The 16,056-nt window shown below is 40.8% G+C and overlaps 1 protein-coding gene across 6 annotated transcripts; it reads right to left on the bottom strand.

The window, feature by feature from the left end:
- Positions 1 to 6,034: 6,034 nt before the first annotated feature.
- LOC147889888 (putative thiol methyltransferase 2) lies at positions 6,035 to 15,792 on the bottom strand. Of its 6 annotated transcripts, none has more exons than XM_087390656.1 (8): positions 15,554 to 15,777; positions 7,797 to 7,927; positions 7,613 to 7,699; positions 7,394 to 7,491; positions 6,913 to 7,012; positions 6,739 to 6,785; positions 6,572 to 6,650; positions 6,035 to 6,203 (listed from the first exon to the last, which is right to left on the bottom strand). In XM_087390656.1, exons 1-8 carry the CDS (start codon positions 15,756 to 15,758, stop codon positions 6,156 to 6,158), a joined length of 795 nt encoding a protein of 264 aa, XP_087246782.1. In that variant the 5' UTR covers positions 15,759 to 15,777; the 3' UTR covers positions 6,035 to 6,155. The 6 variants fall into 6 exon arrangements, with proteins under 6 accessions (XP_087246782.1, XP_087246783.1, XP_087246785.1 ...); XM_087390657.1 differs by having other exon boundaries at positions 6,037 to 6,203; positions 15,520 to 15,792; XM_087390659.1 differs by lacking the exon at positions 6,739 to 6,785 and having other exon boundaries at positions 6,088 to 6,203; positions 6,939 to 7,012; positions 15,554 to 15,770.
- Positions 15,793 to 16,056: the final 264 nt, after the last annotated feature.

Here is a 16,056-nt window from a genome sequence, read left to right as displayed (position 1 = left end):
CAGAATGGGGAAACTAAGCTATCTATGCATAGAACTCGGCCTCTATACTACCTCTATCAAATAGGGTAAGCTACAGATGCTTCTATCACTCTAAATTAACAAGAGGGTGTTTAATATATTAATTAGCAGATTACTAATTAAACATTAACAAATTACTAATCAATGCAAAGAGCTTGACACAATAAATACCACGAAACAAACGGATTAGCATTTGATGAGCCGATGCGAGTGTAGCAAGCGACAAAGCTTTGGCACGCTTGCGGCTTCTCCACTTTACACTCACTCAAGACCTCCTTTACAAATAAGCTTATGTTGGCTTATCTAGGCCGGACTAGTGACTTGACCCGAAAACTACTTACAGCTAATCTCGAGGCATGCTATACAAATTGGAAGCGTCATAGCCCTAGATTGTGTTTACAAATTACCCATATAGCATAATTTCTCATCCTCGGTGGGTACCCGATGGTCAGCGGACATCAAAACTAAAAATAAATGGCACTTGGGTGGGAAATCATCTACATCTTCTTGGCAGGTCAACTAACATGTGCCGTGTTTTCCCCAAGCATTCCCCCCCACCTAGTCCGCGCACATCTTCAGGTGTGCTGCTAGGCTGAATTGTCGTGGCTTGGTCATTTGTGTCACTTGGATGCTGATGGCTCGATGAAGCACTTCGGTGAAGTGTGTTGGCAGTGATGCAAGTGAATTCTGGTGAAGATTGGCTTTGATCTGCAACACAGTTAGGAATTAAGATTACATGTATTCACATGGATACAATAAAATGCACAAGTTGGGTAGTTGGACCATTCTGAAAAGAAATTTTTTGATGTGACCATTAAGGCCATCCGCACTGGTTGTTGCAGCAAAACTTGTTGGCATTTATTGTAGCTTCCGTCTGACATTTTGAGCCAGCTTCTTTGTTAGGTCCTATGGCTTGATGTTTTCTTCCTTTCATTATTGCAAGGACATGTATGCTTTGACCTTTGAAGCTAAGGGTTAGGCTTGCCATAGTTATCATTTGGCTTCACTGGGCGAATTGTAGTTGAGAAAATCTAATGAGAATTTTCCAACTTACTCATTTCAATGCAATGATGCAACGCATGCAAACCTAATCCTACTGGTTAGCTTTTGACATGTAAAAGAAGCCTGATATCTTCTTTGTCTAAGAATTAGATAGTCTTGAATACCCTATAAGATGTTGACTATCCTGCAAAGGTTGTTCCACATACTGCTTGGTAACATTTTGGTGTATTTATGGGATCTATTCTAGCTATACATAGAGCCATTTGCTGGTTTTCCCTATGCAAGCAATTGGATTTGGCTTGAAAACCTATGCACCTGTTCATGGACCTTGGATGAAACGGTAAAAGATTGGAAATGTGTAAATACCATTCCATTCGTGTACCCTAGATGAGCAAGTATGAGGTCTAGGATATGTTCATTTGAATTTCACCTGTTAACCTGTACCTATACTTCTTGTGGCCTTATAGCATTACTCCATTGGCATGAGATTGAGCAATGTATACCTGTTTACTCCAAGTGAAACCATCATATGATCTGGCCTTCATTTGTGTTAGCCTGTTTACTTGTAGAATTGTCGTTGAAGCACATTGCAAGTATGTCAATGGTTGGACGCGTAGTTTTCTTCATGTACTGCTCGATTGCCTACTCATGGTTTTATTGAACAAGAAAGCAAAAAGGAAATTAAAAAACACCTAAGAAAAGGAAAGTGATGGATGTTTACATACGTCGGGGCAAAAAACCTCTCGGTGAGGAAAAAAAGTGCCCCCGACAATCCTAGGACCACTTCTTGTTTATTATTAATCATGTACAAACACCTATGGAGCTTAGATATCTGCATTACCCCATTCCAGATTTGGCATATTCTATGGTCATTTAAAGAAAATGGAAGTATTGAAAATCAAACGCAAAGAATTAGAAAAATTTGCTTTGGAAACAATGCCCGTAATAGATTTAGCATGGGTCCGCATTTAGAATGCCTCCCCCCCACGAAGATTAAATCTAGTTATGTGCATGTGCATGGGATAAAATAATATGTGTCTATGCACGAACCTATAATGTGGCCCTATTTCATGCATCACAGATTTATGCATGGGTAACAGTATGCTGTGCAAGGAAAAAGGTCTTGAACAATGTGCTCAAGGGCTTCTGAAGGTGAGGCTTGCCTACCTATATCAAAGAATGAGTTCCAAGAATGACCTTTCAAAACTTCAGCTCATTCTTTGAAGGTTTGTGGCAGTGTTGAGGTTGAGACTAGATTTGACGTTGAAGCTTCGGAAGTGGTGGCCATTGATGTCTGAACCAAGTCTACTATTGAAACCTCCTCTTGAACTGTGGATGATGTAGACATTGAAGCTTGTTTTGGAGGTATGAGGTTGATGGACTTGGATCACATTGAATTGTTTCCAACTCCTCCTCATCTGTAGATGCACCTGAAGCTTATTAATAGCATAGCCTCTTCATCTGGTTATCTCGCGACTATTTCCTCTAGAACATATTTCATTGAAATCAATCGGGTGTAGTCCCTTCGAGTGGCTTTTCGTAGCATATGAGTTAAAGGCACAAAATTTGGAACCACATGTAGCTGAAGAGACAACCTACAACCGAGCGGCCTTTAAGCAAAGATTACATAGGAAGCCTATCCATATCATTTTGGACATGGCAAGAAAGCACTATGACACATAGAGAGATAAAGTGTCTATGTGAGGAAACCTTGAGAGAGCTCAATGGAGGTGGGCACACATTAAATTGGGGGCTGTTCTCATGCACTTTGGGGCTACAATCCCTCCTCAAGCTATCCTGTTGTTTTTCCACATAATGTAATTGGACAAGATCCTTCTAGAAACAATACACACTATTTTTTTTCTCTTTTAGTTCGTGGTTTGCCATAGAGGGTTACCAATGAGCTCTCCCATTTGTAGGAGCTGAACATAGAAAGTTTTGTGTAAACTTCTCGGTGCTTTCTATCAATTCAGACAACGGATTTTGCAGAGGCGTTTGAATGAGATGATGACACCCACTTGAGGTTCTATTGGAGACTCTTCAAGGCATGTTTCAAATGTCATATTTGGTCTCCATATGAGCTTTGTCTCTTCTTTTCAATTGGTTGCTTCTACTGAAGGGAAGCTCCGCGTTGCCAGATTTTGGTTGCCATACCCACATAGCTTTGGCTTTTAGTTTGGCTTGGGTTCATAGCTTTTTAGAAGATGCTATCAACTTCCACACCCATCGGGATATGGCTTTGATTTGACCTGTGGTTGAGATGTTCTTGGGCAACCTGTTTAGGTTTTCATGCCCACGTAGATTTGACTTGTGGCTTGGGATCTTGTTGTGGAACCTGCTTCTTTGGCCTTGACTTGTGAGTGGATGGTGGTTTATATTTGACCTGCTTGGGAACCCATATCCACTACTTATTTAACTGAGCATGTAACATGGATTTTGGAATCCACATTTTCTTCGTTGGATTTTGCTTTTTTTGCTTGCTGTTGGCTTTGTTTAGACACTTGGTTCTCTTGGATGTTCATGCTTTTCAAAGAGGTGATCTGTAAACCTGTTTTGGCTCTCTGTTGGTTCTGTAGGTTTGGTGATATTGTGGAGAAGGTTTGGCTATCCAAATCTACTTTGGTTACCTACTTGATCTGCTCCTGTTTCTTTGTGACCTATTTGGGTGGTGAAACTAGAACCTAAGGGGCTTTGGATGTAAGCTAGAATCTACGGTGGTTTGAGTAGTTGCATCTCTGCATTCAAGCACTTTGGGTCAGTCAGCATCTTATGGAATTGACCTTTTTGGCACTGAAACTTCATGAGGATCAATTGTACGATATGTGTCTACTGCAGCAAATGGGACGTATCCGTGTTGCGATGCATTGCCAAAGTAGACCATATCATGCTCTCAGTCAATGTAGGCTTTGTATTTGTGTTGCCTGGCCTTGCCGTATGATCTGTGAGCCTAAGCACTCCAATGGAAGTACATGGAACCTGTGTTCACATAGTATTCTATTGGTGTACACCTTTAGGACCATAGATCCAATAGTAGTGACGCGGTCTTTGGTGAACCCTTTTAAAGTAACAGGATCATCATCAAGCTCCACTCCTTCCAAACATCGATATTTTTCCTTCTAACCAATGATAAAAACACAGAGATAACCTATGTATGTATGACTGCTACGCATGTATTTGCGTAGGCCGATACAATTGCATGATATTTACCCATACATGCTCTTCAATATATGTACAACATGCGTGTGTATGGTACAATTGCATGATAATGTTGAAACCTAATTGCTCGAAAGAAATATGATTTTGAGCTAGCCACCTAGGATATTAATTCTCTGACAAAATACGATTGTATCTTGTCACCTAATTTACTCGAAGAAGTATGGTTGTGAGCTAAGCTTATACATGATTTCTCTGACAAAATATAGTTGGCTGCCTAGACTATAGCATAATTTCTTTGACAGAATATAGTGGTGAGCTAGGTTGAGATATAATTTAAGTAAGAAAATGTGGTTGTGACTTAAGTTGAGACCTAATTTCTCCACCAAAAAAATGACATATACTTGGACTCTAGGGTAATTCTGTTGAAGATATACGACTTCTACTAAGCTCCAACATAATTTTTTGAGAGATATAGTTGAATACTCAATCTTCTCCGAAAAACAAATAGTACTTAGTGCCCCAAAATGTGTGCTCTACAAACAAAATATTAACTTCTTGACAAGTCTCCATCTCCATGCCATCATAATAAACTATCATGCCTACTTCACTCTGAGTCTTTCTCTAAAAAAATATGCTTCTTGCTCAAGTTGAAGCTTTTAATCTTTACAAAAATATATGGTTGTAGCTTGTGTTAGAACGTAATTTCTCCAAAGAAATATAATTTTGAGCTAACCTGGGACACAATTTTTTTGACGAAATAAGATTTGTGACATGTCTTATACTATAATTTCTCCAAAGAAATATAGTTGTAAGTTGGACTTATAAATAAGTTCTCCAACAAAACATGGTTACAACCTAGATTGCATCATAACTTTTTTAGCAAAATATAGTGGTGAGATGAACTGAGATATAATTTCTCTCTACAAATATGTTTATACCTTGGGTTGAGACCTATTTTGTTCAACAAAAAATGGTTTAACTTGAATTCTATGGTTTCTTCAAAGAAAAATAATTTTATGCTAGACTTCAATATTATTTGTCCACAAAAATATAATTAAACTCTTGGACTTCATAGCAAATAGGACACCAAATGTAATGTCTAGGAAAATAAGACTTTCTCTAGACTCTTTACATATTTTATTCCAAGTAATATGCTTTATGTTGAAATTCAAGCATGTGTGACAATATAATTTCTTCAAATTAATATGGTTGTGTTCTGTGTAGGACATAATTTCATTGGATTGCTCTGAAGTCATTGGTATTCAAAAGTTCATCTACAAAGTAAGATGTTAGGGGTCATGACACAATCTTTATTAGAGGCACATCACTTGAAATCATGCATCCATATAACACATATACATACTTGCACATCACTAAGTATTCAAGTTTTGTTGTATGATGCATATATTCGTATACACATGGGTGGAATGTTATTTTAGGAGTTAAAACACTTGAGATATCTATGGAAGTTCGGTTGTATGATGCATATATTCATATACACATGGAGGGAATATTTTTTTAAGGAACTAAAACACTTGAGATGTTGGACGGAATGTTTTTTTAAGGAGCTAAAACACTTGAGATATAAATGATGAGGTTCAAATAAATCATCTTTGCTAGGTATATATTTATGTTATGAACATAAGTATTGATAAAAATGTGTAAGTAAACTATTGTGCAATTGCATGATGCTATTTCAAGAATATGTAGGATCTTTCTTATCAAGTTTACAATATTGATAAAATGTTGTAAGTAAATAAGCTATTGTGTAAATAGTGCTATAATAAGAATATGTAGCATCTTTCTTATACTTGCAACAATATGTGTGTGTGTGTGTGTGTGTGTGTGTGTGTGTGTGTACATATTTATGAGCGGGCAAATTAACAATTATGAATTTTGAACACATTACGGGCCGTTCAAAAAATTACATGGAACTCCTTGAAATTTCGGAGATTGAGTTGGAACATCATAAGAATGCCTTAAAGCTTGGTCGTCACCCGTCTCCACCTTCCCAAATACTCCCGACCCTGCTCGTCAAACACAGAGAACTGAGGTCCTTCTGATAGTAATATGCATCCCGCAGTAGGTGGTCATGAGAGCCCAAACCACTAAGCTGTGGACCCTCACAAGGTAAGGACCAAGCCTAACTACGCATGTCCACGAATGGAGACATTTCTACCCTATATACTAGCCATTTCAACCAGGCAGCCAAGAGCCCTCAGACAGAGATGGTTCAATATCCCCGTCAAGTGGGTTCAAGAAGCAGGCCTAGAAAACCTATGTTTTATTCAAAATACGTGATTGGCGGGCAGGCATATACCCTTTTCCTCATGCCTGCCATTATGCCTGGGCTTGGGCCATGCACAAGTTGTGAGGTGAGCATGTAAGAGTATACCTTCCGTTTGCCTACGGCAAGAGTGTTTGGTTGAAAAACTAGGCACTGAAAACCGTGTAGAAGAAGAGCTTTCTCATACCTGCAAGTATTGTCAAGACTCAGAAGTCATGCCATGAAGAGCCATTGGTGAAAAGTACCGTCATACAAGAACAAAAAAGAACACTCACAATTCCAGCGACACAGCATAGGGAGGCCCACCTTCATATTGATCCATCTACAGAACCCAGGGGAAAAAAAAAAAAGAAAAAAAAAACAGCTTGCATTGGACTTAGGGCACTAGAGTAGAGGACAAAGACAGAAGCCTGTATTTTCATCCTTTGGCTGGAATGCAAAGCTATTACCGGGAACATCAACGTAACCAGCTCACCATCAGAAGCTAACAGCTCTGCCATCTTGGATCCCCAGAGAGGCCTCATAGACGGGTCTAATGCACAGAAAAACCTGCACAAAGCAATACAAAGTCTTGATCACGTACTTTCCTTGCTCTCATAACCAAAACAACATCTGCGTGTGCCCTCCTTCCCTCCTCACAATTTGATGATGTTCGTTCCCTCCTTACATGCAAAATTTTCAGAAAGCTAGAGTTTGTTCAAGCTTTGGGCAAGGTGCACAACCATATGCAATGGATAAGCAGGCTTCAATTAGCAATCAGTCGGCACTAGGCAACTTACATACTGGCTGTATGAAATCACCTTGGGCATACAACCTGCTACTAAACTCCAGAGAATGGGAGGCACCTGATATGAAAACCTCATAGCATATGCAACGAATTGAAGACATGACTGCACAAACAGAAGCAGCATATAAACAACGTAATCTTACGTGTAATCAAAGATAAGGTCGAATGGAGCTCCTGGTTGGTAAGTAAAAAAGTCCGTGCAAACAAAATCCACCGTGCTGGGGTCTGTATGTGTCCACATCTATAGACCACAAAAAGTCCACTCTTTGTATAATTACTAAGTTTATGTATGTTTACACTCGTATCTGGAAAGATGTAGAGAAATTGTAAAGATGGTCCAGCTGTGAGTGTACTTAACTCACCTTAGTAGCACGATCAATGGCTGTTGGAGAAATGTCCAATCCGGTAACATGCCGTCCAGAAGTTGCCAAGGCCACTACATCATGTCCCTGCATCAAAATAATCCAGTTTAGTGCAAAAGTTGGACTAAAAGCGAAGCTACTGACCACTGATGACACATGGCAGATAAAAAGGAAAAGGACATACAGAACCACAACCAGGAACAAGAACTCGCCCTGCTGGAAGATCATTTTTTTGCACAAGATCTGCAATAATGGGCGTAACATGTCCAAGATCCCATGGTGTTACATCTTCCACCCAACATTTGTCCCAAGATTCTGTGCGCAGGCCATGAAAGTTATCAAAAGAGTGAAATAACGACAAATGCAAGCATGTCTGCATGTATATGCACTTGCATGTGTTTGTCTGCATGTGTGCAGTTTGTGTATGCCATTGTGAAATAAAAATGCGTGTCACGGCTTTGAAATGCCACTAAATGTTTCTAGATTGAAACGTCACGAAACAATACGAAACTTCTCATGCGAGACTTTCTGCCCAAACTTAATTTAACGTTTTTCCTAGGCTTATGTTCACTACAGCTCATTTTTTAACATTAGTTTTCCACTTTCTCCCGTTAGCCACCTCCCGACTACCGAGTGTTTCACAGAACTATTTTGCTGTTCTTTACAACCTGTTGTCGCCCAATATTTAAAAATGTGGCCTACAAAATTTCGGTTCCTCTTTTCAAGGCCTTCATCTACAGATCAGAGGTGTAGTAGGAACCAATGAGGAGGTGCCTAATGCCACTATATGCTCCCATGTACAAAAGAGAAGAATAGGTGAGACTATGACCATCGTTAGATGAAAATATGTCTCCGCTCCTCTGCCACCCTCGCGCTCTTCTCAAAGCACAAACACTGCACACCATACCATATGTGCTAGTCCATAAGCAATGACATATAGACTCCCAGACATGGAATGAACACCTGATGCAGATCTGGACGTGTCCAGTCACTGTGGCCCAACTCCCAACTTGTAAACCCCAGTGTGCAATCAACCAAAAAATAGGGAATCCTCCAACTAAAGCAAAAATCCCAAAGAGCGGACCAGGACTGATGAAGGTAGGCATGTGACCTACCCTCATGTAGCCAAATGCGCACACTGGTCAGGCGCTGTCTTTGGTGATGCATCTGCAAAATGCAACCTATCTTTACTAAGTACTCCAAGAACAAAAGCAGCGCACATGAGAAGTCAATGTGGGCTGCCAGTTTTCTGGGTCCCACTATAGCTGAGAGATCGGGCGGTGCATACTCATGTCAGAGCTGAGGATCAACACATGCGCCCTCCCTTGGAACCCACAGCCCCAGCACTAAGTAAGATCCAGAAGAATATGCTTCTCATCCTGATACATGATCCTACTGTGCGGAGAGGCATCTTTGTAACCATCCAGCTTTAAGTAAAGAAATTATCTCCTAGTAGGAACCTGTAAGCACTTGTATAGTGATTAAGTGTTCTTCCTCTAGGAAGAATGAGAATATGAATGCACTTCAATTCTTACATGAAGAGAAGTGTGAATGGGCATGTTCCCAACCTTAAGGATTACATTGAGCGCTTTTCGAATGAATGATTTGGCATCATAATATCTACATCCATTGTGAAACATCGGGTGATGGTTGCTCACAAAAAATGTCTTGCAAGTCTCAAGTAAGCTTTTTTTTCTAGACAAGCCTTGACAAGTCATCATGGAAGTATATAGTGTGCTAAAATAGATGCCAAATTTGAAATCCAGGCAGTCAAAAACCCAAAGACCCACCCTTTGACAAAAGCGAACATATGGCATAATGACATTTCATGCTGATGTGGCACTGACATGGTGCTTGGTTGATGTGGAGATTTGCTTATGTGGTGAGTACATGGCACTAGCATGGCGATGATGTGGCCAAGACATGTGACAGCCATGCAAGAGGCCAAGTAACATCACACTTGGCATTCGAGAAGAAGAAGAAGTGTCACCACGCATAACACTTGGCAGAAAGGTGTCACCATATGTAACACTTGGCAAAAAGGTGTCACCACATGTAACACTTGTCAGAAAAGTATCACCACATGTAACATGTGGCACAGAGGTGTCCCACAGGCACGCATTCCCTTCACCTATATAAATAGCAAGCTTTCTCTTCACTAGAGGCATAAAAGCTAACACTTTGAAGAGGCAATAAGATTATCATAACCCTTTCGAAGAGTAGAGATCGCTCTTCAAAAAATCCACCATATGAAATCAAGGATACAAGAATGCAAGGAGTAGAAGGAAAGTTGAAAGTCCTTCATCAAGGGTTTACACTATTGTGTGCATAACATAGGAGAAGATAACCGGTTGTGCGATCCATTGTAACGGTTGAGATAACTATGTCATTGATCTCAAGTCTTGATTATGTTTGCGGCTTGTGGAATAATTATGAAGTGGTGATTAGCTCATAAAAAATTATAACGAGTTATAATCTTGCTCCTCTTCGGCCGTAAAAAGCATCGAGTATTTCACAATCACTGACCATCGGATAAAAAATGCCGACCAACCTAAATGTTGTGGCATGAATATATCCCCTCTAATGATTTGGTGTCGGGCCTTCGGAACAGCGTGCTCTATCTCTATAGTGCCTACTCGCACTCCTCATCCAATACAAAGTGGACAACCATGAGATCCCGATCCATTAGTCATGCCACGGATCAAGTAAGCAATGTACCACTGGACCAGAGTCCCAATTAATGTGTGTCTTCTCTTCCAATTGTTTGTCCTCAACATCTCTAACATAAGAATTCCAAATGAGTATCTGCCACTTAACTTCCTCTTGGGTCCTTGGGGGCTCTATGAACCATGGCCCTCTCATAGAAACCCAATTCTGCAAGACTAAGAGTGGAAAGGGGAGACATGTAACAAGGAAAGAGTAGCGTCTATAAAGATAATATGGTAACTCTTACCTCCAAAAATGCTCATCTAGGACCCTAAAACGTGGCACCAAGGTCGACAGATGACATGAAAGCTTTTCAAGACTCATTTCTAGGAAACAGGCCTCTAACAATGAGCTTGGTAAGTAGTTCTTTGCTTTGCATCTCAGGATCTATAATCCCTAGGTCCCCATCTTGGCGTGGCATAATAACTCTCGATCACTAGACATGAGCTCTAGTATCATGTAAACCATGGGAACGTCCCCACAAGGATTTCTTGACCATGCTTCTTAAGTGAGCCATCACCCCCAAGTGCAACATGCAATAAGTAGTAAGGTACTTGTAAACTAGTGTATTTACAAGAGTTATTTTGAAACCTCCATGTTTCAACTCAAATTTCACAATCAAACAAAACGAGACCTAAAAAAGCGTGAAAGGATGAAACAAACAAAACAATTTCTCGTCACTATGGTGTATACCTCACCACCTCCACTGGACACGAAGGGGTAGACAATTCTAGATCCCTAGCAAGCCCTCGAATTGATTGAACTACATAATAATTTTAAAAAATGCAAGTTGATTCCTATGCAACCAAAAAAGTGGTATGCTTTACTTTGGCTGGGAGAGGTGAGAACCCCTAATTGATTATCCACCATTTGGGATATCCTATAGCTTGGTCAATTTATACTATAACTCGGTTGGTACTATCAGAATCTCTCTAGTTGGCCGTTGTATATCGCGACTCGTGTGCAATTCTTCTTGCCTCCATCATATAGGTTTGAGCTCATTCATAATGAATGCCATGGAGCTCCTAGAAGACCAAATTGGATAAAGGAGTTTGAGATGAGAAGCATAAATAAAGCATGTAGTCCCAAGTAGAAAGTTGCGCTCAATATCTTCACATGCATAAGTATATCATTGTCAAAAAAGTTTCTATATTGGCTGCCTACGCTTTTCAACCACAACCTTGGAGGCAAATGATGCCTTATCTCTATGAGCGTGCATAAACAGCCACATTTAGACATTAGAAATTCTTCCTAGTAAGCTATATTGATTCATTTCTTGGGCAAATCAAAGGTTGCCTTTATACCATGAAGCTCCTCAGGACTTTGAGAACATTACTTCTTTTATCACTTGAGGGATCAAGCCTCTAATTCTTCTTGTTTAGAGAGCATACATCAGAATGCCGTGCTATCTAAGCTGCTTCCTTTTAAGTAACAAAGACATGATTATCTCCTCTCACCACATAGCATCCATGTCATGAATGATGTTGTGGATGACATGGTCACATGCTTTCCTTAATATCATATTGGCATGCACTATTGTCCCTTTTGGCATAAATTTCATGATATGCTACAGCCATTCCTGCCAATGTTTTCTTTCAGAATTCCCCTTCTCATGCTGATTATAATTTTTCTGGTACCACTCTACCTCAATTGACAGCTGCACATGTATGTGCAGCCTTGCAAAGTAATCTTGCAACATTATGTGGAGCATCAATCTCTGCCTTGGTGGTGTAAATGCTTGAAGAAACTGTGGCACTCTGGTCTGCTGTCTTCTAGAAGCCTCTAGGATTCTTATTTGCAATGGAGACAAATTGCTGATGTTAGATGTGCAAGATGGAAAGAAAATTTTCAATCCATGTGCTAGCTTTGATTTTACTTGAAAAGTTGCAAATGGCAGATTTTTGTCTGTTTAGAATATCGGCTCTGATATACCACTTTGGCATCTTAGGTTATTTGAAATTCTCCCCCATCCATATCGTGCTGACTTTGTCTGACTAAGATGTTGATATCTTCACATCATATGGCAGGGATGCACTTTGATGAAGATACATGGTTTTGTGTATTCTCTAGCAGCTTGTAAGCTTTCGTTCCGCAAAACAGCAGTAGCAAAACTCCCACTTCACATTCTAGGAATTTGACATCCAAAAAGAGCATAATTTCACTTGGCTGCATAGAGATCATAATATTTTTAACCAAATTTGCAGATAGGCACTGACATTGCAGCAACTTGAACCAATTATCTCCATCTAAAGGCAGTTGGTGTACTGGAGTGGCACATAGCTCAGCCTGGCAGGCCCAGCTCTAGTCCTCAACCAGGTTCTTCTAGAGATACCAAGTCCAAGGGTGTGTTGTCGTACTATCACTGTCTTAAAGCATGAATAACACTTGGACGACAACAATCCAGAGGTGCAAAGCTAGCGTTGCTGGGTAGGTTGATAGTCTGTGGCATCACACAAAAGGGGACCAACCTTGGAATCCTCTTGAATGTAAGCTCGAGAGCTATGTTAGATGAAACTAATCCAAGCAAGAAATGGAATGATCCCATTGATGTAACATCATGTCACCAGACATACAATATGCTATAAAAACGACAGAAAAGCAAAGACTTGAGGGGATCATACAAGCAGATTGTACACATTTGGACATGAGCAAGTTGGAAATGGTCATGTGCAATGAATTTCTCCTTCACCACACTCTCTGTGTATTTTCTTCTGGCGTGCTAAAACTCAATGTTTTCAAGACATTCCATGTCTAACTGTCTTTGGAAAACCAAGACAGCATTTTTGGTGCTTTTGCATGCATCCCCTACAACTACACTTGAGGGCTTTGACAGCACAGAATCAAACACAGTAGTGGATTCAATCTATTCATTGGACAAAAGGCCCACTCAGGTCACCCTGCTTGTCCTTGCTTTGTGCCATACTAATGATATGGGAAGAGCTTACAAGTTTCATTGAGTTGGTGCCACCTCACAGAGGACCCACATTTCTTGGGTCACCTTGGATACCTGCACACTCTTCAATCTTGGGGAAAATTTGCTGGGGGCATGGATAATATGACACTTGCAACCAGGTTGGATACAAAGAGGGGCATCAGGATAAATCGGTAGAGATAAAGGATACTGAGTTAGGGATACCTCTCATCGCCAGATGGGATCAAAGGAGGACATGTATTTCGAAGTACTAGAGGGTTTCAAATTACCAGGATATAACAGTCTAAGGTGGAGATTTACACCCAGCCTTGGCAGAGGGATAGATTGGTGGCTTGTCAAAATAATACTGATACATGCATGTATGACCAACTCGATAGCACGGAGGCTTTGGATTTTCTGTACTTTGGATTTGAGAGGGCCATGCTCTCACAAAGTTATCCTAAGACGCATAGAGTGGGAGTGGTCAACCCTTGTAAAGCGCACCCATCCCCCATGATTTTCCTCGGTGCAGTGTAAGTGGGATGGGTAGTTGTCTTAAGACGTTCAGAATGGCTACCTTTGCGGTTTAGGCATTGGATGGAGGCAGTACTTTTCAGAGCGCTTTTGCTAAGACTTTTGGAGGGATCTTTCAGACTCTTGCCGACCACAAAGGAACCAATGGGGATTTGGCTTGCTGAAATGAAGCATGACAGCCTCTATACAAGATCTTATATAAGACAGATGGTGTTGCTAGGAGAATTTGCAACTACCAAGAGACAGCTGCTATGCGGACAATTGCATGCCAGATCTTCCAGAGAGTAGTTTTGCACCTAGGCTTCATTGGGGAACATTGTGCTGGCTTCCACATGGAGTCTGCCAGTTAATGTATGAGGGGGAGGGTAACGATGCAGCCTTGTACATCTAAAACATAGAGTCTGCTTCATTGTAGGACTCGATTATTTGCCTTGCCTCCTTTAGCCTGTCTACCAAATGTCTGCGGTACTCAACAACATTGTAGACTAACAAGTCATCCATAGCGATTGGGGAATGGCTATTTTGAGGCAGGGACGTAACAAAAAAGGACGTTTCTTCTCGTTGCGCGATCCATTTCATGTTCCTACATACTGACAGGGAATGTCCATCTCACACCATCCCCATTCCCCATATCCCACATTCTGTTTTCCTGTTCCATGTCAGTAAAAATTGTCATATCTGAGAGTCTCAATGTTTCAGCATAAGAAGCACATGTTCCAACATAAGATTCAAAATTTACTTAATAATCAGTCCAGTTCCTCGTCTTACAAAAATATAATGTCCACACACTGGACCTCTGTTGATCATCCATCATGCATACGACGGGACTTGAATTCATACTATTACAGGAGTAGGTTGTAAGGCCCAGCCTTGCAGTTGACTGTCATTTTGAGAGCATATAGTATTGTTCATAATGATCATAATTGTACTTGCATTTGCAACAATCATATGAACTTCCATGAACCCATATTGTAATCTTATAACATACAACTAACTATAAGATGACAAAAGAGAGAGATATTGCATTAACCCTACATCCTTTCATTGCCACTCTTGCAGCAAACTTTCGCAATAGCATGTTACCTTACGGTTATTTTATCCCTTTTATTGCCACTCTAAGATCATCCATCCAAAACGAGTGTGAGTACGTGCATGCACGAGAGAGAGAGAGAGAGAGAGAGACTTTTTTATTTGGTGCAACGAAATTTACCGTCCCAGCCTCATTAAGGTGGAGACACTCCCCTCAAGTAGGGCCTGGGAGCCAGCTATGCAACCAGCTGAGCTACTGCTTGCTGTTGAGAGCGAGATTTCATTACCATTTACAATGCTAGACTACCTTGCTGTGCCTTTCTTACCATGCTTATGATAACAATCATCATCATCACCGTCACATCTATCGACCATCTCAATCTCAAACTCAAAAAACTTCCATCAATCCACAAGTCAAACAAAATGCTTCCATCGTACAAATCTAAGTGCATAGAACAAGCATCAAATCAAATCATCTGAAAACTATAGGTCCAAAGGTGTAGACCCTAGGTAGAGAATTGACTTAGGAGCAACACTTTGATTGTATCGCGTGCATAAACCAGAGAGTTTTAACATGAGCAGCACTTCCTATTAACAGTGCAAGGATGGGAACTCGGACATTCCTGCTTCCTAGCCAAGGTGTTATACAATTAATCCTACAGCCGTGCTCATGAGACCGGCTGAAGCTAAGCGAATTCTAAGATGAAAAAGAGGAAGTCATACTGACTGGTGGCTTGGAGGATGCTCTGCAAGCTCTCCACCTTCTCCTGGTTGCTGAGCTGGTCCTTGGTCGTGCTGCTCATGTTGCTGGAGGAGCTGGAACGCCAAGAAGCGCGGGAAGAAATACCTACTGCTTGTGTTAAGGACGGCCTTAAGGCGGACAATCGAAGCATGTTTTCGAGATTGATTCGTTTTAAAGCAACACCGATGCATGATCTGACGCGCGCCTTTAGCTAATAGCCACATATCGACGAACGCCTTCTTTTGGCCTGCCCTTAGGGGCTTAAGTGGTCCCATTTCTATCCTATTTCCATCCCACCGTATGCTAACAAAAAAACAGCTAGGAAGAGGACACATGGCATCATTTCATGTGTTTAGGTGGTGGGGACAACGACACTTGTCATCCTCACATGTTTTGGAATCCCTAAAAAAAGGGAACCATTTTGGTTGCCAGGGTGTAGAGGCCATGGTTCAGGATGGGAGAAAAAGTGGCTACTTCCATTCTAAATCCATCCTAAAATGGTCTAGGATGGGTGTAACAAAA

The sequence above is a fragment of the Dipteris shenzhenensis genome, chromosome 19, assembly GCF_047967505.1.
Source record: "Dipteris shenzhenensis isolate YYH24624 ecotype China chromosome 19, Dip_SZ_1.0, whole genome shotgun sequence".
NCBI classification, from domain to species: domain Eukaryota; kingdom Viridiplantae; phylum Streptophyta; class Polypodiopsida; order Gleicheniales; family Dipteridaceae; genus Dipteris; species Dipteris shenzhenensis.
This window is presented reverse-complemented; position numbering and strand designations above follow the sequence as displayed.